Source organism: Suricata suricatta, chromosome 17 (assembly GCF_006229205.1).
Source record: "Suricata suricatta isolate VVHF042 chromosome 17, meerkat_22Aug2017_6uvM2_HiC, whole genome shotgun sequence".
NCBI classification, from domain to species: Eukaryota; Metazoa; Chordata; class Mammalia; order Carnivora; family Herpestidae; genus Suricata; species Suricata suricatta.
The window spans coordinates 26,883,411-26,905,600 of record NC_043716.1 but is presented as its reverse complement, the minus strand read 5'-3'; the positions used below and the strand labels follow the sequence as shown (position 1 = coordinate 26,905,600).

Sequence of the window (22,190 nt, the reverse complement as noted above, 5' to 3'; positions counted from 1 at the left end):
GAGCAAAGCAGTAGGTATCCCCAGTGAGTCAGCATTCGGGCAGGAGAAGCACACAGAGCCCAGGGCAGAGGGGGAAGGAAGGAGCACATAGAACCTTGGGTGGGACCTTCCAGGTGGAGCTCTGGAAGGCCCAGCAGTACACCTTGTTTATTGGGTGGGGGACCCTTTGGGCCACTGCCCATGAGGACAGTGGCACTGATGCTAATACACGTGTGTGTTCTACACCAGATACAGTTCTAGGTGCTGTACATTCCTTGCTCCCCCTAACCTTATGAAATGCTAAATTGAACTTCATGAGATAGCTTGTTTTTGAGGTCAAAATGATCAAATAGCATGGCTCAACCCCAGGTACTGTCATTATCTCATCTTATGAATAAGGAAGCTGAGTAACAGAGCGGTTAAGTAAGTTGGCCAAGGGCATATAACTAGTGAGGGGCAGTCAGGAGTCAAACAAGCCAATGTTCAAATCTTGCTTCCTAAACTCAAACTCCAGGCCAGTGTGGGCCCATAGAACTTTCTGTGATGATTTTCTGTCCAGTACAGGAGTCAGTAACTACGTGTGGCTGTTGAGCACTTAAAATGTGGCTAGTGCCTGTGAGGAGCTGAATTTAATTTCATTTTAATGAAGTTCCATTTAAATAGCCACACGTGGCTGGAGGTTACCTTATTGGACAGCGTAGCACTCCTCGACACGGGGCCATGTGGTCTCTTGCAACAGCAGCAAAAAGACAGTCTGGTTTATTGTCTTGGGTCTTTTTTATTGAGGTTTGGAGAGGCTGGTTGTGGGGAGGCCTGCTGAGTAGGGCTCATCGTCCAAGTCACCCTTGTTCCTGTCCCGCCTGCCCAGGAAGTCCCTCAGACTGAGACACCAAGCCCCTCTCACACTTCAAAGAGTTAAGAACTTGATCTATAGATCAAGCCAGGTGTTGCAGCCAGCGAACTGGAACCCAAAGGCAGAGCTGTCTTTTGTGAGAATCTGAACCACTTCCAATGTTTCCGAGTCTCAGAGCCATAGATATCAGCTCACACATTTGGAAACTGAGGCACAGGGAGGTGGCGGTGGATTCCCATGGAGGGACTTTTCTGACACCAACTTGCACTCAGTCATCTCTGGGTTTGTCCCTTCTTTAATGTTTATTTTTGAGAGAGAGACAGACAGACAGAGCATGAGCAGGGGAGGGGCAGAGAGAGAGAGAGGGAGACACAGAATCTGAACCAGGCTCCAAGCTGCTAGCACAGAGTCTGATATGGGGCTTGAACCTACAAACTGTGAGATCATGACCCGAGCTGAAGTTGGACGCTTAACCAACTGAGCCGCCAGGTGCCCTTGTCCCAGACTTCTTAGTAGCAGGGGTTTGGGCCCCCCCTTTTACACATGGGAAATTAAGAATAAAAAGGCTGGCCATCTTGCCCTAAAAATGGTCAGCAAGAGGCTGGCCGCTGCAGCCCACATCTAAGCAAACTCTACGCTAACTCTAGGGCCAGCTGCAGTTAAGGATATTTCCATGGGAAGAACTGAAGGCCCATAGGCTTGTTATTTCTAGAATTCTCTTGTTATTTCTAAATTCCTGCATGGCAGGAGTTCCTTAGCCTGAGTCAGTATATCCTGGGCTTAGGTGTTTTTAAGTTTCTCTAATTAATTCTGACCCAACCAGCACAGCTGCAACCCTCTCATTCTAATTCAGGAAGCGCTCACCTCCATCTGCCTGCCCTTTCTCAGAACCAGACCTAGCAAAGCTTAAAGACACACTGTAGCTTCCTCCTCCCAGAAGAGATTTTCCAGAGGCATCAGAGTGGAAATGAGAGAGATTCTGAGAGCACGGGGAGCGCTTGCCTCCTGCGTGCTGTCCACACCCCCTGTGGCTCCTCCCCATGCACACATCCCTTCACACCCCCTCTAAAGGGTCAGAGCTGGAAGGCCCAGTCTTGACTCTCCCACTGCTCTCCACGGTAGGCTGAAGACTGCCCTGAGCTCAGAGGCGCCCACCACTCGACAGCTCTCGGAGTACCTCAAGCATGCCAAAGGCCGGGCGCGCACAGCCATCCGCAACGGGCAGGTGTGGGAGGAGTCCTTAAGGAGGCTGAGGCAGGAAGTGGCCTTGACCAATGCCACAGGTACAGAAAACCTACTAACCCTCTGATGGCAGGAAAGGGCCATCACCCTGCAGGAGAGAACAGGAGCTACCAAAAGCTGCATCCGCTATTAGGAGTGCCCCCTGGGAGAGGTACTCTTGGGTCTCCCTGCTCAGAATCAGGGATGTGCACAGCAAGGAGGGGCTGAGGGCACAGCTGCACCACTACGGGGTTGGTTTTTGTTTGTTTGTTTTTGTTTTTACAGAGAAAGGAACTCAAGCCCAGCAAAGTCACACTGCCAACTCCAAATGAGGGGATATTCATGCTCTTTGTATAATGCCATCTGTAAGATCTCTGGCCAGAGGAAGTACTAAAGTCAATAAACATGGGCTCCCTGTCCCAAACCACAGTGTCACCACTGCTGCCTGTAAAGAAGACATTTAAGCCACCTGTATCAGGGGGATTTACTGGGATTATGTCACAGGAGATGAGATTTCCATCTTGCTTTGGGTGATGTGGAGCTGAAACAATGAGGTGACAGATTGATTGTGATCTCCAACCCCTCCACTCCCACCCTTACCAAATGTCACAGCTCCTGGAGGGTCAGGGAGGAAGGGCTTGGTCCCAACCAGAGGAAGAGACTGCAAGTTGTCCCTGAGAAAAGAGCAGGTCCAGGAAGATAGCAGGCTTAGGACTTGGGCAAATTTCCAAAATTCCAAAAGAAGGAAACTGGGACAAGGTAGGGAAAAATAGGGATCACTTTAGACTCTGAGACTCAAAAGATGCAGAGGGTTGAACCCCTGCCCCTGCCAGCCTTCACAGATGGTTCCCTGAAGAAGCCCCCACAGAGCCGGAGTCCTTGCCTCTCTTTCATGCCAGCACCAGGGTGATCACAGGCTGCATTAGGAGGTTAGCAATTCTCTCCTTTTTGTGCCAACATGGAAGCCTCTGATGTGTAAAGCCCCCCCCCCCCGCCATGTTACTCCTCCCAAGACCACAGTGCCCCCCACTTAAAAATTACCTGTCCCGGGGCACCTGGGTGGCTCAGTTGGTAGAGCATCTGACTTTGGTTGTGCTTTGTGAGTTCAAGCCCCACATCGGGCTCACTGCTGTCATCCTGTCCTGTCAGCCCCGAGCCCTCTCAGATCCTCTGCCCCTCTCTCTCTGCCCCTCCCCCACTCGCTCTTTCTCAAAAATAAACAAACAGTTTTTAAAAATTACTTGTATCTTCCCAACACCTTCCTTACCTAGATTCCTGCTTACTTGGTACTTTAGATGCAAGTGAAACTTGAGAAGAAGAAAAGCAGCCTTATCAGACTAACTCCTGCTAACGAGTACTTAACCTTTCAGGGGTATTTTCGTTGTAAAAGAAAGATCCGTTGGTTCAGAATGACCAGATAAACAAAGAATCACTAACAATTCTAGGCACTTTCACAGTTACTATCTGTGTGGCCTGGGGTAAGTCCCTTGAGCACTCTTGTCTCAGTTTCTTATCTGTATAATGGGAATTAAAATTCTTACCTTAAGAAGCTGTCAGGATTAAACAAGAAACGACCTGAGAAATGCTTACCTAAAGCAGAAATGCATTCCCAGAAAAATAAGTTCGCCTCGGCTTTGGATTTCCTGACTCCCCTCAGGGCCTCAGAATGGAGAAAGAACTCAGCCCTCTGGTGTCCTTCTGTTTCAGAACCCAGCCTGGACTTGACTGCACTGTCCTGGGAGGTGGGCTGTGGTGCCCCCGTTCCTGTGGTGAAATGTGACAAGGACAGTCCTTACCGAACCATTACAGGAGACTGTAACAACCGGTGAGGGGGCACGGGCAGGTGTGGGGGCAGCCCACCGAGGGGCTTCGCCGCTTGGCCATTCCAGGAAGAACCCCCGCTGCCTTCCCCTCCCGGGCCTGCGGCCCACCGGAACCTGTTCTATTGGAGGAACCTTCCCGAACTTCTCCATCTTCCAAAGGGGCTGCTGTAGCCCCGCGCCTTCAGAGTGGACACAGTTCAGAAACCCCACATTCGAGTCGCGCCTCCTCCGGGCACCATCTCCCTCGGGCAGAGTCCCGCTCTTTCCCCACGGGTCCCGGGGTGGGGGGGGAGGCGGGGGGGGGGGGCTTTGGAGAGACGGAGCCGGAGCGCCCCGGCCGAGGCTCAGGGCAGGTCTTGCTCGGTTTCAGGAGGAACCCCGCTCTGGGCGCCGCCAACAGGGCGCTGGCGCGCTGGCTGCCCGCCGAGTACGAGGACGGGCTGTCCCTGCCCTTCGGGTGGACGCCGGGGAGGACGCGGAACGGCTTCCCGCTCCCGCTGGTGAGCGCCAGCCCCGAGCGGGAGGGCGTGGGGGGGGGGGGACACTCAGAGGGGCGGGGATGCGCCCCCAAACGCACCCGAAACGGAAGAAGAAACAGGTGGCAGGGCCGAGGTGCGAGGTGGGGCCGCAGCCGGGAAGAGATGGAGACGTGCACAGGCGCCCCGGCCGTGCTCCCCTAAGTGCCACTAGAGGGCAGCAGATCCCGGAACCCGGAGCCCGGAGCCCAGCCACGTGGTGGTCACGACCCAGCTGCCCACAAGCCAGATACCCTGGGGTCTCCCAGGCAGATGGCCTTCCCGCCCCATCCTGCCCGCGCTTACCCCGCCCCGGCCCCTGGGGCGCTTCAGCTGTTGTGTGCCTGGAGGTCCTATCTGTTGGCCTCTTCTGAGTTGGCCGCCCCTCCCCAGAGTCCTTCTCCTCCCAGACACCTGGCACGTCCGTGACACTTCAGAAGCAGCCTGTCTTTGTTTTCCCTTTTCCACAGTGGAAAGGGCACGGCCTTGTAAGACCTGTATTCAGTCCCATCCCTATCCCCTTTGTAGCTGCAGGACCGCTGGGCATTGGCCTCCCCTTTCCAGGACTCAGTGTCCTCACCTTCAGAACAGGTGTAGTGCCTCCCACCTCACAAACCCGTCAGTGGAATTAAATGTACCTGTCATGCCCTGGGTGTTCCATAAAACCGCAGCTGAATCTGACTCCTCAAAGCACTTTTTCCTCCATCCTTCCTCCTCTTCTCTCTCCATCTGTAGGCCCGCGAGGTTTCCAACAAGATTGCAGGCTACCTGAGTGAGGAGGGTGTTCTGGACCAAAACACGTCCTTGCTCTTCATGCAGTGGGGTCAAATTGTGGACCACGACCTGGATTTTGCCCCCGACACTGAGCTGGGCAGCAGCGAGTACTCCAAAGCCCAGTGTGACAAGTACTGTATCCAGGGAGACAACTGTTTCCCCATCATGGTAGGCGCCTGCAGCCGCCGTGACAAACCTCCTGCCTCCCTGACGTGCGGACATTCCCAGCTGGTCAGCCGGGGTCTCGTGGTGGATCCCCAATGCTGATTTGACAGCTTCCCAAGCCTCACACATCCTCTCATTCACTCACCCGTTTGTTCAGTAAATAGACATTAACCATCACTCGTGCCAGGCAGTGCACTGAGCACTGGAGGTTCAGAGGTGAATCAGACACTGTTCCTTTCCTCAAGGACAAAGAGCCTGTGTGGGAAATGGCCAAGTAACCACTAATGGGAAAATTGGGAAGCTCTGGGGAGGGTCGGGCCGTCTACGTGCCTAGCCCAATGGCACTGGCATCACTTGGGAACTTATTAGAAATGCAAAATCTCAAGCCTCATCCCAGACATCAGGAAACAAAATCTGCATTATACCAGGATCCCTAGGAGATTCATTCTACACACAGTACAGTTTGTAGAATGCTGCTATAAGTCATCCGGGGTCTGGGAGCGCTACTCCCAGAAAGAGCTGCAATTTGATGGATCAATCAGAGTGAGAGCAGGGATTTGTGGGGATTTCCAGCAGGAAGAGAGAGGCACTTGCCATGGTGCCCCATTTTGTTTTTATTTTACAGTTAGGGAGTGATTTATTCACTCAAACAAATCAAGGCTCTGGGCTGTGGTATAAAGAACACAGACTGTGCAGAGAAGTCAAGAAGCCAATCTAGATCTGAATCCCATATATTTCCCTTCCAGTTTACAAGTTCTTGAACAAATTACTTAACCTTTCTGGGCCTCAGTTTTCTCGCCTGTAAAATGGAACTGAATTATCTACCTTACATTTTTTTGAGGACCAAAGTGAGATAAAGTACACATAAGGGGGCACATGGGTGGCTCAGTCAGTTAAGCGTACGGCTTTGGCTCACATCATGATCTCCTGGTTCGTGGGTTCGAGACCCGCATCGGCTCTGTGCTGACAACTCAGAGCCTGGAGCCTGCTTCTGATTCCATGTCTCCCTTTCTCTCTGCCCCTCCCCTGCTTGCGCTGTCTCTGTCTCTCAAAAATAAATTTTAAAAAACATTAAAAAAATTTTTTTAAGTATGCATAATGCATAGCAGATGTTAGACCCAAAAGAAATAAATGGTAGCTGTTTTTAGTAAATTTTTTGATGTTTATTTCTTTTGAGAGAGTGCATGCAAGTGAGTGGGGGAGGAGCCAAGAGAGAGGGAGATAGAGAATACCAAGCAGGCTCCCTGCAGTCAGTGCAGAGCCCCACTTGGCATTTGACCTGGGGCTCGTCACTGGGCTTGTTGGGGGGAGGCTCGTGGGGTGGGGGAGGGGTTCGATGCTGGGCTAGAAACCAGGAACCATGAGATCATGACCTAAGACAAAATCAAGAGTCGGTTGCTCAACCGACTGAGCCTCCCAGGTACCCTGTTAGTAGTAATTATTAACAAAGCCTTTCCTATTTCTTGTCCTGCGTCCCTGTCCAGGGATCTCAGGACTCCCACCAAAACCTTGGAACCTCTGCTATGAAACTGAATGATTCCCCTCCATCCTTTGACACAGTGGGATGTAATGAACTTCAGGGCATTGTGGCTCAGGATGTCTGTCAGCGGGAGGCATCTGGAGTCCGTGTCTGGTGCCAGGGTCCCAGGAGGGCTCCATCAGCATCTTTGCCAGCTGCATCCAGACCCGCCCTGGGGAGAGATTGCCAGGTCCCAGGTGTGCCTCCTCTGCCCAGTAACCTTCCCCAAAATCTCTCTGCAGTTCCCTCCCAATGACCCCAAGGTGAAGACTCAAGGGAAGTGCATGCCTTTCTTCCGAGCTGGGTTCGTCTGCCCCACTCCACCTAACCAGTCCTTGGCTCGAGATCAGATTAACGCTCTGACCTCCTTCCTGGATGCCAGCTTTGTATACGGCCCTGAGCCCAGCCTGGCCAGCCGCCTTCGAAACCTCAGCAGCCCCCTGGGCCTCATGGCTGTGAACCAGGAGGTCTGGGACCACGGACTGGCTTACCTGCCCTTTGACATCAAGAAGCCAAGCCCCTGTGAGTTCATCAACACCACTGCCCGAGTGCCCTGCTTCCTGGCAGGTGAGTCTAGGCTGGGAACAGAGGGGCCCAAGGACTGGGAGCAGAGAGAGGCCAGAAGAAGTTCAGAAGGCTGCTAGGTAGCTTCCAGGGAGACTTTACTGCTGCTTCTTCTCACTTGATTTCTGGAAAGATCCCCACCAAGCCCTCGCTACCTCTGGCACTGGTCCAGGACCGGCAGAAGGGCCGGATGAATACAAAATCTAAGAACATGTGTTCACCATTAAAAAAAAAAGTTAAATCTAGAGAAGCACAAGTAAGAAAAACCTACCACCCACAAATAATCATTGTTAACATTTTTAATGCCATCTTTCCAGGTTTTTAAAAATCATAGATAGTTCTACATTGTTTTATACAATTTGGGTTATACTATCAGTTATGTTCTGTAACCTGATATCTTCACTTAATATATCACATCATTAAATATTCTCCAACATGATTTTTATTGGCTGCCTGGTATTCCATGACATATTATCATAATTTATTTTATCAATTCTATCTGGAAACATTTAAATCATTTCTAGTTTTCCTCTGATTTATTTTTGTTGTTCTTTAGTTAATGAATATCCTTGCTAATGAATCTTTGCACTCTTTAAAAAAATTTCCTTTAATGTTTATTTTTGAGAGAGAGCACGAGTGGGAGAGGGGCAGAGAGAGGGAGACACAGATTTGAAGCAGGCTCCAGTCTCTGAGCTGTCAGCACGGAGCCCTATGTAGGGGTTGAACTCAGGAACCGCAAGATCATGACCTGAACTGAAGTCGGACCCTTAACCGACTGAGCCACCCAGGTGCCCCTGCACTTATTTGTAATAATTTTATTAAAATAATTTGCTAGAGGAAGAAATTCTATCTTAAGAGGAATACATATTTTTAAGACTTTTAATAAATTTGGTGCAAGGCCCCCACTCCATGCAACCTGTGCACAACCAAAGCCCCCCAGTTCTGTTCATTCTGGGGGGCTCATGTCCTCCTAGTCCTCTCTGCCTTTCCTCTTCCAAAAATCCATGCTGTCAGGACAACCCTCCACTGCTCTGCCCACACGGACATGGCAGAAATCCAGTCCATAGGCCCAGATCTCAGGTAGATCTCTTTGATTCTATATTCACACATATCTCACATCAATCCAGATACAAAACTGAGCCCTTTCCAGTTCTCCACAAAAATATCTGATAAGACCAAGCATTTGTGAATTTAATAGACTTTTTCTAAAGATTAGAGGACACAAGAAATCCCTTTGTGAACCCCTGGTCTTTTACCAGTTAGCTGACCTCCTATCCTGTTACTTTCTTCTTGCCTTTCTTCCTAAGGCCCCCATATCTGGACACTTCTCCCGTTATTACACAAATTTGACCCTACGTAGGCTCCTGCCCTCAAACTCACATTCATAAAACTTTCAAAGTTTCTACCCACAAAAAGCCCTTATCTATTTGTACCTCCCCATCTTAGAAAGAGTTGGGACTGTAATTAGCAAAATTTGCATTTTTCATGTCATCTATAGTTTTTAACACAATCTTGTGCGGTCAGCCTTCTTATCCCTGTTTTCATAGACACAAGGACTGAGGTTTAGAAATGCCAAGTAACTTGTCCAGAGTGACACAGCTAAGAATCATGTGTGTAGAGCTGACATTCAAACCTTTGAATCCCATCCCCATCCCATTCCACGTGGCTTCCTTCAGGGTAACTGGAAGGAGGGGCTTAGGAGAGGGTCCCTTGGGGGCACTATTGTGTATTTCTTTATGCAGGTTAGTGGGTTTTGGGGCTACTCAGGGGGAACCAACCTTCCTGCCTTCTGGGCTTTCAGGAGATTCCCGAGCCTCAGAGCACATCTTGCTGGCCGCTTCCCACACCCTCTTTCTCCGAGAGCACAACCGGCTGGCCAAAGAACTAAAGAAACTCAACCCTCACTGGGATGGGGAAAAACTCTACCAGGAAGCCCGGAAAATTCTGGGAGCCTTTGTACAGGTACAGAAGCCCAGGAGCACAGCCTACCTCACCCACCTAGCTTCCGCCCCCGGCTCTGCCCGTGGCCACCCTCTAGCTCGCTCCTTGGTGTTACGTACCTCCTCTTCCCTTCTCCTCTGCTGCTTCCTTCCCACTGCCTCATTATTGCAGCCCTCCCTTTTGTTTCTTTAGCTTCTCTGCCCCAAAGTGAATCCCTGGATTCAGAGTGTTGGAGAGTCATTTGTATGTTGGTCACTCAGGGTTCCTGCCCAGATGCCACCATCACTGGGGCCGAAGGCTCTGTCTCTCCTGGGACTGACTGTTGCAGAGCTGTTTGGGTTCTGTTGGATTGTCTCCTCTACACCTAAGCCGCATGTCACAGGCAGAGTCCATTGCTATTGTAGATTGGCTTACTGACTAACTAGAATTAACTGTGCACATATTTTTAAGCATTTTATTTTGAAATAATTATAGATTCTCAGGAAATTGTAAAAAACAAAACAAAATAAAACAAAACAACAAACAGTACACACACAGTCTCCCCAGGAGAGCAGGATATTAACATTGACACCAACCAAAGGTCTTATTCAGATTTCACCAGTGCAATTGTGGGTGCGGGTGTGTATGTGTGTGTGTAGCTCTGTGCAATTTTATCCCATGCATGGTTTCATGCAACCACCACCACAGTAAAGATAGCTCACTCTCCTACACCTCAAGACTCCCTCCTGCCCCTCTTATAGCCACATCCACCCTCCCCCTTCCCACGTCCCTGACCCCTGGCACTCACTAATCTGCTCTCCATCTGTACAGGTATGCTGTTTCATGAATGTTACATAGATGGAATCATGCAGTATGTATCCTTTTGAGACTGGCTCTTTATATTCACCCCAATGGTCCTGAGGTTCATCCAGATTGTTGCATGTGTAAAGTCCCTTCCTTTTTGTTGCTGAGTAGGATTCCCTGGTTTGTTTAACCATTCACCCACTGAAGGACATCTGGAGAGTTTGCGGTTTGGAGCTATTATGAATGAAGCTGCTATGGACATTCGTGTATAAATTTCTGCATGCAAATAAATTTTCCTTTCTCTGGGAAAACTCTGCCCAAGTGCAGTTTCTGCATCATATTGCAAGTCCATTTCAAGTTCTAAAAGGAACTCCCAAACTATTTTCTGCCGTAGCTGTACCATTTTATATTCCCTCCAGCAACGTATGAAACATCCAGTTTCTCTTCATCCTGGTCATGATTTGTTGTCGTCATTTTTTATTTTAGTCTTTCTGATAGGTATGTTATTTCATTGTGGTTTGAATTTGCATTTCTCTTATGGCTAATCATGTTGAACACCTTCTCCTGTGCTTATCAGCCACCTGTATATCCTTTTCAGTAAAATAATATTCATGTATTTTGCCCATTTTCAAATGAATTATTTTTAATGTTAAATTTTGATGGCTCTTTAAATATTCTAGGTACAAATCCTATGTCAGATATGTGACTTGTAAATATTTTCTCCCAATCTCTCATTTTTTCTAACAGTATCTGTTACAGAGTAAGAGTTTTTACATTTGATGAGATCCAATTAAGCCAATTTTTTTTCCCTCATGGGTTGGACTTTTAGTGCAAGTCTCAGAACTCTTTGTCTAGTCCTCAATCTCCAAGATTTTTCTGGGGTTTTTCCTAGAGGCTTTATACTTTTATGTTTTCCACCTAAGGCCATGATCCATTGGGGGTTAATTTTAGTATAACATGTGAGGGTTAGGGTGAGGCTCATTTTCTTTGGCCACAGGATGTCTAATTATTCAGCACCACTTACTGAAAAGGCTACCCCTCCTCTAGTGAATTGCTTTTGTTCCTTATCAAAAATTGAGCCTATTTATATGAACTTATTTCTGAATGATCTATTCTTTTCCATTAATCTATGTATCTGTTCCTCTGCCAGCACTGCAGTATTTACTGTGGCTATTCAGTAAGACTTACCATAGGGAGCCATGATTCTTCCCACTGTATTCTTTTTCCAAAGTGTTTTGGCTATTCCGGATCTGGCCCCTTCCAGAATATTTTTAAATAACCTTATATAAGTCTAAAAAAAAAAAACCCTTGCTGAGATTCTGATAGGAATTGCATTAAAACTATAGATCAATATAGGGAGAATTGACATCTTTACAGTATTGAGTTTTCTAATCTGTAAACACAGAGCACCTAACTGTTTAGGTTTTCTTTGCTGTACTTCATCAGCATTTGGTAATTTTTATCATACAGATCCTGTACATGTCTTGTTAGATTTATACCTGAATATTACATTTTCTTTGGGGGAGTCATAAATGGTATTACATTTTTTACTGACCTGCCACTTGTTCTTTATCAGTGCATAAAAATGTAGCTGATTTTTGTATGTTGGCTGCCCGTATCCTGGCCTCGCTGAACTCAGTTCGGGGAGTTCTTCTGTAGAATCCTCAGGATTTTCTATACAGACAATCATGTCACTGCAAATAAAGATAGTTTATCTATCTCTCCTTTGGTAATCTATGTTTTTACTAAAAATTTTTTCGAACATTTATTTTTTTTTTGAGAGATAGAGAGAGACAGAGAATGAATGAGGAAGGAGCAGAGAGAGAGAGGAGACACAGAATCTGTCAGCACAGAGTTCAATGTGGGGCTTGAATGCATGAACCATGAGATCATGACCTGAGCCGAAGTCAGACACCCAACCAACTGAGCCACCCAGGAGCCCCTGTATTCTATGTTTTTAAACATTTTTTTCTCTTGTACTATATCAGTGGCTATAATTTCCAGTACTGTGTTGAATAAGAGTGGTGAGAACAGACATCCTTTGTCTTCCCAATCCTAGAGGGAAAGCATTCAGTCTTTCACCATTAGGTATAATGTTTGTTGGGGTGCCTGGGTGGCTCAGTTGGTTGAGCATCTGACTCTTGATTTCAGCTCAGGTTATGATCTCATGGTTTGTGGGTTCAAGCCCTGCGTAGGCTGTGTGCTGACAGCACAGCGGCTGCTTGAGATTCTCTCTCTGTTCCTCCCCTGCTTGTGCATGCTCTCTCTCTCTCTCTCTCTCTCTCTCTCTCTCTCTCTCTCTCTCTTTCTCTCTCTTCCTCTCTCTCCCCCTCTAAGTAAATAAACTTAAAAAAAAGTATAATGTTTGTTGCAAATCTTCTGTGGATGCCCCAAGGAGGTTGAGGAAGTTCCACTCCATTCCTAGTGTATGGAGAGTTTTTTATCATGAATAGATGTTGAATTCAGTCAAATGGTCTTTCTTCATTAATATGACTTTTCTTCTTTAGCCTATTCTGCTCACTTCAGGTTTATTTTTCTCTTCCTCATGATTTCTTTCAGTGCTTGGAAAATGCCCCTTCCTTCTGGCCTCCATGGTTTCACATTGGTGTTCATTTATAGATAATGTGTCATTTCTCTTTGGCGAGATTTAAGACCTTTAGTTTCAGAAATTTAATTGTAATGCATTTTGGAGTACATTTCTTTGGGTTTATAATGTTTGGTATTCATTCAGCCTCTTGAATCTGTAAGTATATGTCTTCCACCAATTTGGGGAAGTTCCTAGGCATTATTTCTTCAAATTCTTTTTCAGCCACCTCTTTCTCCCCTATGTCTGGGTCTCCATTAATGGGAGTGTTAGCTCTTTTGTTATTGGCCCACAGAGCCCTGAGGTTCTGGTTTGTTTGAGGTGTTTGTGTGTTTGTTTTATTTATTTTCTCTCTGTTGCTTAGATTGAATAAATTTGTTGATCTGTCTTCAGGTCTACCCTATCATCTCCACTCTACTATGGGGTCTTCCTAACAAGTTTTAATTTTAGTTAGTATTTTTCAGTTCTAGAATTTCAATGTTGTTTTTTTAAAATATAAATTCTACTTCTTTGCTGAGATGGTCTGTTTTGCTTTTCAAGGTTACTTGTAATTGATTGTTGAAGCATTTTTATTACAACTGCTTTAAAATCTGTATCAGATCATCTCAGTATCTGATTGATGTAGGTGTTGGCATCAGTTGACTATCTTTCCATGCAAACTGTGGTTTTTCTGGTTCTTAGTATTATGAGTGATTTAAAAAAATTTTTCTTAATGTTTATTTATTTTTGAGAGAGAGACAGCATGTGATTGGGAGAGGTGGAGAGAGAGAGGCACAGAATCTGAAGCAGGCTCCAGGCTCTGAGCTGTCAGCACAGAGTTGCACGTGGGGCTTGAAACCACAGACCATGAAATCATGACCTTAGTTGAAGTCGGAAGTGCAACCAACTGAGCCACCCAGGTGCCCAGTATTATGAGTGATTTTTTTAAAATGATATCCTAGACACTTTAGTTATTATGTTAGGAAACTCATGATTTTATTTAAGACTGTTTGGGTTTAACATGTAGGTCTGGCATACTTCTGTGAGCTTTAATTCCAATGACAGGTTTTTCAAAAAGTTTTTTAAATTATTTTTGAGAAAGAGAGGGGGAGGGGCAGAAGAGGGACAGAGGATCTGCGGCAGATTCTGTGCTGATAGCAAAGAGCCCGACACAGGGATTCAACCCACAAACCCATTAGATCATGACCATGAGCCAAAATCAGACGCCCAACTGACTAAAATACCCAGGTGTCCTCCAGTGACAGTTTAGTTTCCTGAGCCCTTGAAATGCTATTCTGGTCTGTTTCGTTCTTCTGGTGCCTCTCGGGTTCACACTCAGTGCTTATTGATGCAGTCTGCAAGGCAGGAAGGCACTTTCCTGGCTGCCTTCTGTTGCCGAGCAACCTTCTAGGGGAGCAGCAGCCACTGCACCTGATCTCTTTATTGCTGTTGCGTGAAGAACAGAGAGAAATGGGCTTTCACTACTCCCACCGCTCCAGGCATATCAGACCATCCACCCACCTGAGTTGTGGATCGAGGGCTGGGACAGATAAGCGCTTGGTTTGGGGGCTGGCCACTGGGTCTCTGCTGGATTCCCTTTTCCTAGTCCTTTGGAGAGAAAGAACAGGATTTCCTTGGCTCCTTTTATGTATTCCTGCTAGAGGTTCCAGGTTGCCAGGCTCTCCTGTACTCAGTCTGGGGGCATACCAGAACTCACCGTGTTGTCATTCCTCAAGTCCTGAGGTCGTCAGTCAGTCCACCTTCTTTCCAGCTTTGAGATTCTATTTATGTTGTGTATAGAATAATTTCCAGAGTGTTTGCTTACATTTAGTGCAGAAGATTAGGGAAAAATGAGTCTCCTCCATATTGTTCTGGATCCAGGAAGCCCTATGCACTTAGCTTTAGCCATCAAAGGTATATCTCCCTTTATTTCTTCTCAAAATCTCTATAATTCAATATTAATTTTTTAATTGGATCAGAAATCTTGCTGCTGGAGATGTTTTTAGGAAATCATCCAAGGAATGAAAAGTATCTACCTAAAGATGATCAGAGTTCAGGTTTTATATTGGTTCGTTTGGGCTGTCATAATAAAATATCATAGACTGATTAACAGCAGGCTTAAACAACAGAAATTTATTTTCTCACAGTTCTGGAAGCTGGAAGTCCAAGACCAAGGTGTCAGCAGGTTTTGTTTCCCCCAAGGTCTCTGTCCTTAACTTGCAGATGGCCACCTTCCCTCTGTGTCCTCACATGGTCTTTCCTCTCTGTGTGCATCTCCCTAGTGTCTCTCTTCTGATAAGGATACCAGTCCTACTGGATGAGGGTCCTACTCTTATGATCTCATTTAACCTTAATTACCTCTTTATAGGCCTTATCTCCATATACAATAACATTAGGCGTTAGGGCTTCAACATATGACTTTGGAAGGGAAACAATTCCATCCATAACATGAGTGACCAGCAGAAAGAGTGTCATGATCAATTAGCAATGTCTGCCATGGTCACAGGAAGAGAGATGGGCACATATGCTATCCACTTGCCCTCCTAGATTTCTGATTACTTATCCCTCTCAGCTGCAGCTTCCTCCAACCTCATTTTATGGAGATTTAACTGTTCTCTCACCCTTTCCTCATGACATGTATCTCCCCACAGATTATTACCTTTAGGGACTACCTACCCATTGTGCTCGGTGATGAAATGCAGAAGTGGATCCCTCCATACCAAGGCTACAACCAATCTGCTGACCCCCGAATCTCCAATGTCTTCACCTTTGCCTTCCGTTTTGGACACTTGGAGGTCCCTTCCACTATGTCCCGCCTGGATGAGAATTATCAGCCTTGGGGTCCAGAAGCAGAGCTCCCCCTGCACACCCTCTTTTTCAACACCTGGCGGATGGTCAAAGAGGGTACGTTCTTTTTGGGAAGCACTGTCCCCTGGCAGTCTCACTCTGCCGCCTGCCTCTAGGGAAGCCTGGTGTAGAAGTCAGACTCCAGCCACTTCCCACATGGCCTTGGGCAAGTGAATTCACTTCATTGAGCCTCATTTGTAAAATGGGGACAATGGTACCTATCTCACTAGGATATATAAAAAATTAAGTGGCAAGAATGTGAGAGCACCCTACAATGATTCCTGACACACAGGAGGTGGCCAATGCCTCCTCTGGCCTTGAAGGTGCCTGGGCTCTTTCTGCCTCAGGCTTCTTTGATCCCTATAGAAAGAATTCATGGGTTTGGGAAATAAATTGCTTTTTCCTGCTCTCCTCTAGGGCTTTCCACCTCTATCAAGTGCCAAAGGTCGGTCACAGCTCCCTTTACCTTGGGTTGGGCTGTACCGAAACTGGCTTTACTTAAGGCCTCACAAGTCAGGACCATTCTCTGTAGACTTCTGCTGCCTTTTCTCATTCTTCAAAGCTCCTCAGGGGAACATATGGAAGGAGAAGGAGCTGGCTCTCTGAGCTAGAGCTCCAAAAAACGTCTGAAGCTATAGTCATGCCATTGCCCCAGGAATGCCTCCTTCTTCCCCACCCCAGCCCCCAGGCAGGCAGGCTGGACTGCCCTCTAACCCCAGCATACCCTGCAGGCTGGGCCTAGCTCTTCTCTCCCAGCTTCCAACTATCCCTACTTTTACCTGAGAGAAAATGTCTGGTGTGAGGAGGGAGGGGTTAGCAGTGGAAGATAGCTTCACACTACCCACATCCCAGGATGGCCTCTGGCTCTCCCCTGCAGGTGGAATTGACCCTCTGGTCAGGGGCCTGCTGGCCAAGAAGTCCAAGCTGATGACTCAGAATAAAATGATGACAGGAGAGCTGCGCAGCAAGCTTTTCCAGCCCACTCACAAGACCCATGGCTTCGATCTGGCCGCCATCAACATACAGCGCTGTCGAGACCACGGGATGCCTGGTGAGTGGGCCTTGGGTCCTGCCTGGCCCAAGGAACTTTTAGCTTCTTTCTGGGGTTCCTGGGGACTCTCTTCCATTGGCCCTAAGGACCTGGCCAATTCTAAAACATAAGGCAGAGATACCAGTTTTTAAAATTCATTTTGTTCATCTGTGAAAGGGCATCTTCCATTTTCCATAATATGGAGACAAGAGAACGTATCTGGTACCATCTTGGAGCTCCTCAAATGAAGAGATCAACAACTGACTTGTAAAACCAGTTTAAAATCCCAGAAAAGTCACAGACCTAGAGCAGAGATGATAAAGACAAATGACTAATCGGTAGGGCCTGTGTTGAGATGAATCAGGAGAGGAAAATAGAGGGGTGCCTGGGTGGCTCAGATGGTTAAGCATCCAAGTCATGGTTTTGGCTGAGGTCACGATCTCATGGCTTCGTGGGTTCAGGTTCCTTATTGGGCTCTATGCTGGCAGAAGGAGCCTGCTTGGGATTCTCTCTCTCTCTCTCTCTCTCTCTCTCTCTCTCTCTCTCTCTGCCCTTCCCCTATTCATACTATCTCTGTCTCTCTTGAAATAAATAAATAAACTCTAAAGAGAGAGAAAGAGCAGAATAGAGAGAAACCAATGACTATTGGACCTTTCTTTTATACCCATGAAAGGCAATTTAATGTAGTAATTAAGAGCCAGACTGTCTGGGTTCAAATCCTAGCCATGCCTTTTCTAGTTATGTGACCTTAGGCAAGTTACTTAACATCTCTGTTCTTCAGTTTACATATTTGTATGGTGCTTAGAATAGTGCCTGGACCCATAGTAAGCACCATATAACCTGCTAGCCCTCTCACACCTGAAGTACTGCAAGTATAAAACAATGGATCCCTGCCCATCCTGTCCCAAAGGCTGTAAGTCCAGACTTTCTGGGGCTGATGGAGCTGGAGCAAGCATGTCCCCAAGGAGGGTTGTGGTGAGAAAGCCCTGGGATGAAACAGCTTCAACCCCCTCCACCCTAGGGTACAACTCCTGGAGAGGCTTCTGTGACCTCTCGCAGCCCCAGACACTCAAGGAGCTGGACGCTGTGCTGAAGAACAAAAGGCTGGCTAAGAAGTTACTGGATCTCTATGGGACCCCTGACAACATCGACATCTGGATCGGGGCAATTGCTGAGCCCCTGGTAGAGAGGGGCCGAGTGGGGTCTCTCCTGGCCTGCCTCCTGGGGAAGCAGTTCCAGCAGATCCGTGATGGAGACAGGCAAGTGAGACCTTGTGAGAAAGGGAGGGGAGACCAGACCCTCTGTGATGGTCCTCAAGTCCCGTGTGAGGACTAGCTCAGACCTCAATGTGTTTCCAGTGACCTCCTTTCTTCCCCTTTGGCACAGTGGGGAGGGAGGGGCACCACCTGGGCTGTGTGGACAGACCCTGCTTCTGTCTCTGCAGATTCTGGTGGGAGAACCCTGGGGTCTTCACAGAGAAGCAGCGAAACGCTCTACAGAAAATGTCCTTCTCACGCCTTGTCTGTGACAACACCCGCATCACCAAGGTCCCACGGCATCCATTCCAGGCCAACAACTACCCCCAAGGCTTTGTGGATTGTTCAGCCATTGACAGGCTGGACCTTTCACCCTGGGCCTCAGTGAAGAATTAGAGGTCCAGATTTCCACGATGCCATTTCAGGCAAGTTCAGTGACCCCATCCCTTAGAGCTGCACACCCCATCCAGATCCTTCTATTCAGCCGAGTTTCTCTACACTTGCCAGAGGCACACCCCTCTCAAGCTCAAGGCCAGCACCTCTGCCTTTGCAGCTCTTCCACCTGAATCCCACTGTTCCCATGCCATCCACACTGTCAGTGGGACACCACCCATCCTCTCCCTACAGCAAGTCTTGGCTGAGGCCACCGTCTTTGCACTCTCATCTTTCCTCTTCTCCTTTCACACTAGACTGCAAGCCCCTCAAGCCAGGGACTTCTGTCTGCTTCCAAGTGTCCCCCATGCCACCAAGCATGACGCTCAGCACACAGCAAGGGCTCAATAAACATCTTATTATTGACTAAAGATCAGGGCAATTACACTGTTCCCTTCCAAAGGCAGGCCTTGGAACCACTGCCAAATAAGTAACTAGATGTTTACAATGTAGACATGCCTTATCACTAAGATGTGTGCACATGTGTGTGGGGTGAGAAGGCATGGTTTGGTGAAATTTCAGAGTTCTCTTAGAAAAGGGGGAGGCAAGGGGCTCCTGGAGAAAGAAGCAATGGCCATAGGTGAGGGTGCCATCAAGGGGTCAAACAAGGAGAGTGTCTGAGCCTGGATTCTCCTACAGCTAACATTGATCTTTCCTTCCTGAAACCCTTTTGGGAAATACTTGCTTTTTCTAGGGCAGTCCTTGGAGCCTATGAGATCTCTGAAGGCACATCTCCAGAATGTTCCTTGCACTGCAGTCTAATACATATTCATGTGTTCTTTTAAAATGACCCTCTGGGTAAGGTCAGCCCAGCCAGCATCTCTAGATCTCCCATCTGGTGGAGTGAATGGAGCCACCTTGTGGAAAGAGCCTACGACCCCAAAAACCTAGGCTATAGTCCTGGCTTGGGAAACTACTTCTTCAAGCCTTTGGATGAGTCTCTTCCTTCTCTGAGCATTCCTCTCATCATTAGTGACATGGGGGAGGAGTATTTATCCTACTATGGGAGGTTCTAATGTGGCCTGGAGCTCCTATGGGTACACAGGCCTTAGCTTCCTGCACACTTTCAGGCTCCTAGCTGCCAGAGAAAGGGAGCAAGGGGGGCAGGCTCAAGCTCCAGGCAAGATTATTTGGGAAATAACCTTCTTCCCTTCTGCAGCTCTGGCCCTGTCCTCCTGGGCCCAGCCCTGATGTCCCTGCTCTGGGAAATTGGCTCTGTGAAGCCAGGACTGAGAAGGAATCTACTACCTTGAGGGCCTCTGAACCACCGTGCCAGGCTGTAGGGATGCAAGATCCAGAGGTGTCCTGTCATCTGGAAAAACCTACTTTACTTTCCCATCACACTTCTGTTCTTTCTCTCCTTGGGAGTGTTTTGTTCCTGACACACAGTGAGCATGTGACAAATACTTGTGAGAGCAATACATGAACATAAGAGCCTGGTGACCACAGTTTCTGTTCTCCAGGGTGGTGTGGGTGGGAGGTGAGGTGGGATGGTTTGACCTGGCCCGGAGGCTTCTAAGAATTGACTGCCTTCTATGTGTGGGTCAAAGGACAGCTCCTAGATACCCTCATTCACAATTCAGTTGTGGTGCACAACTGGCTCACCCTAGAGCAAGCCTCATGCTGAGGCTCTAGCCCCACAGCAGACGTGGACAGAGTAAAGATCCCCATCAGTGGTTTTATTATCATAGACATCAGGTACAAACAAATGGTACAAAAGGACGAATGTGCCCCAGTTCCTCTCCAGGTGGACTCCTGTGAATAAGCAAGAGAACAGTGTCAGGAAGCAAACAGGGAGCCACCGACCAAGTCCTGCTCACGGGGGCCCACACCTCAACCACCACACGCCCTAACTGCTAAGGCCATTCCTCCATGAATCACTGGTTCATTGTCAAGTGTAAGCTACCTGAGGACAGAAATAGTGTCCAACTTTCCCCATATGTTTCCCAGGCCTACACAGTGCCTGTCAGTGATTGCTTGATAAACAACTAGAGGCTGTAAACAAGGCCACTAAGGAGCCAGGGAAGCTTTTATTGGCAAAGAAGAAAACTCAGGCTTAGTGAGGTTGAAGTCTAGTAATTTGTTAAAGGTCACACAGCTGGAGAGCAGCAAAGTCAGGATTTTCACAAAAGCAATCTGGCTCCTGAGCCTGTATCCACTCTAGTATCTTCTCTATACTTAATACTCACATAAACAGCAAACACACACTCATGTAAATGATGCATATACACAGCACACAAAACACTACCTACATTCACAGGGAACACACACATATGAAATGCAATTTATATACAGGCACATGCACGCATACACACACAAGAATGAATAAATGAATGTCTAGTCACTCATGTTCTTGGCCAGAACAAGGAAAGGCTCACCTAGGGAAGGGAAATCCCTGTGGTCCCAGTTGGGCCAGCCCAGGCATGCCCAAGCTTCACCTCACCACCGCACCCCCTTACTCAGCCTCTAGTCCCTCTGCCTCCAGGAGGTCAGGTCCAATGCAGGGAGCGTATTGCAGTTGACAAAGTCCCGAGGGAATGTGTTGGACATGAAGATGTTATTCTTGGACACGGTGGTGATGCCCGTGTTGTCACAGATGATGCGGGGCAAGGAGATCTTGGCCAGCGCCTGCTTCTGCTGCATGGTGAACACTCCTGGGTTCTCCCACCAAAACCTGCATAGTGACACCCAGGGACATTGCCTGAGGCTGTCCTTGGCTGAGAGGGCATAAGAGGGCTTGAGCTGCTCCCTGGACAGAAGAGGACCACTGCACACACCCACTGCACAGCATGGGAGGGCTCCAGGCCCTCAGGCAGCCCAGGGGATTTTCAGAGGAGTGGCACTCTCCTCACAGTAGAAAGCACAGCTGCCCAGCTGCCTCCCCTCTGCCTCCACTACCCCCTCAACATGGCCTCCAAGGCCCTACCACTGCTACACAGGGAGCTGGGCCCACACTCACATAGCACTGTGCCCTGGCTTGGAGCTGTGTCCATGGGGTGGAAAGAAGTTGGTTTATAATGTGTCCACCCAGAGAGGGACACCTTTCTCTAATTTTCCCAAGGGCACAAAATGGGCTAGGCAAGAACTGGGTATGACACGTGTCAGGGCCACGATGAACCGACACTAGGAGAGGCTTGGGGACTGTTCAGTAGTGAGTGACTGCTGTATGGACCCTGAAACCAGAGAAGGAGTTGGTAAGACTCGCAGTTTCTCTGTCTCCCTTCACAACCACAGCTCCAGGCCCCCTCCTTGCTGTACCCCCAAGTTCAGGGCACATTTAGGGATGACCTCGAGGCCTCAGAACACACTGGAAAAATCACAGATTCCTTCCTGCCCCTCACTTCACAGGAGAAAGTAGGGGCCCTGTGAGGTTCGGGAATGGCCTGCCACCACACAGCGGGCCTGCGCTGCTCGCCGCGCCTCACCGGTCACCGTCTCGGAGCTTCCTGAACTGGGTCCCAATGAGGCAGGCGAGGAGCGGGCCCACGCGGCCGTTGGGTTCCAGGGGCTCTGCCACACCGCCCATCCAGATGTCGATGTTGTTGGGTGTGCCGTACTGCTGCATCAGCTTCTGCGCCAGGCGCTGGTTCTTCAGCACCGTGGTCAGCTCACCCACCGTGCGGGGCTCTGGGAGTCCGCAGAAGCGCCGCCAGGCATTGTACCCTGGGGGGGCGGGGAGCCGTGGCTTTGGAGGGTTTCCGGAAAACTCACATCCCCAATGCACCGTGGCCATACCCGGAGGAGACATGAGGGAGAGGACACAGAGGGGCTTCTCCCAGGCTATAAGCACCCCTCTTCCCGGGAACCCTGAACTGAGGGCCAAGACTTCTTTCCCTTGCTCTCCCGCTGTGAGGAAAATCCGAAACTTTTGCCGGGACTCCCTCCCACAGGGTCCAAGAATAGGAACATCTCATTGGCCCCCTCT

At 48.4% G+C, this 22,190-nt stretch overlaps 2 protein-coding genes across 2 annotated transcripts in view; one reads left to right on the top strand and one right to left on the bottom strand.

The window, feature by feature from the left end:
- Nucleotides 1–19,702, top strand: part of LPO (lactoperoxidase) — a 28,249-nt gene extending 8,547 nt beyond the window's left edge. Inside the window, exons 4-14 of the mRNA XM_029928121.1 lie at nt 1,955–2,115; nt 3,761–3,878; nt 4,247–4,376; nt 5,127–5,333; nt 7,092–7,416; nt 9,215–9,375; nt 15,352–15,604; nt 16,425–16,598; nt 17,599–17,836; nt 18,022–18,258; nt 19,425–19,702. Of these exons, the coding sequence (XP_029783981.1) occupies nt 1,955–2,115; nt 3,761–3,878; nt 4,247–4,376; nt 5,127–5,333; nt 7,092–7,416; nt 9,215–9,375; nt 15,352–15,604; nt 16,425–16,598; nt 17,599–17,836; nt 18,022–18,229 (1,975 nt within the window). The 3' untranslated portion in view covers nt 18,230–18,258; nt 19,425–19,702. The remainder of the gene's footprint in view (nt 1–1,954; nt 2,116–3,760; nt 3,879–4,246; nt 4,377–5,126; nt 5,334–7,091; nt 7,417–9,214; nt 9,376–15,351; nt 15,605–16,424; nt 16,599–17,598; nt 17,837–18,021; nt 18,259–19,424) is intronic.
- A 221-nt stretch (nt 19,703–19,923) lies between these two features.
- Nucleotides 19,924–22,190, bottom strand: part of MPO (myeloperoxidase) — a 9,697-nt gene continuing 7,430 nt past the window's right edge. Inside the window, exons 12-14 of the mRNA XM_029928012.1 lie at nt 21,691–21,928; nt 20,725–20,939; nt 19,924–20,020 (exon numbers count right to left, since the gene is read on the bottom strand). Of these exons, the coding sequence (XP_029783872.1) occupies nt 20,732–20,939; nt 21,691–21,928 (446 nt within the window). The 3' untranslated portion in view covers nt 19,924–20,020; nt 20,725–20,731. The remainder of the gene's footprint in view (nt 20,021–20,724; nt 20,940–21,690; nt 21,929–22,190) is intronic.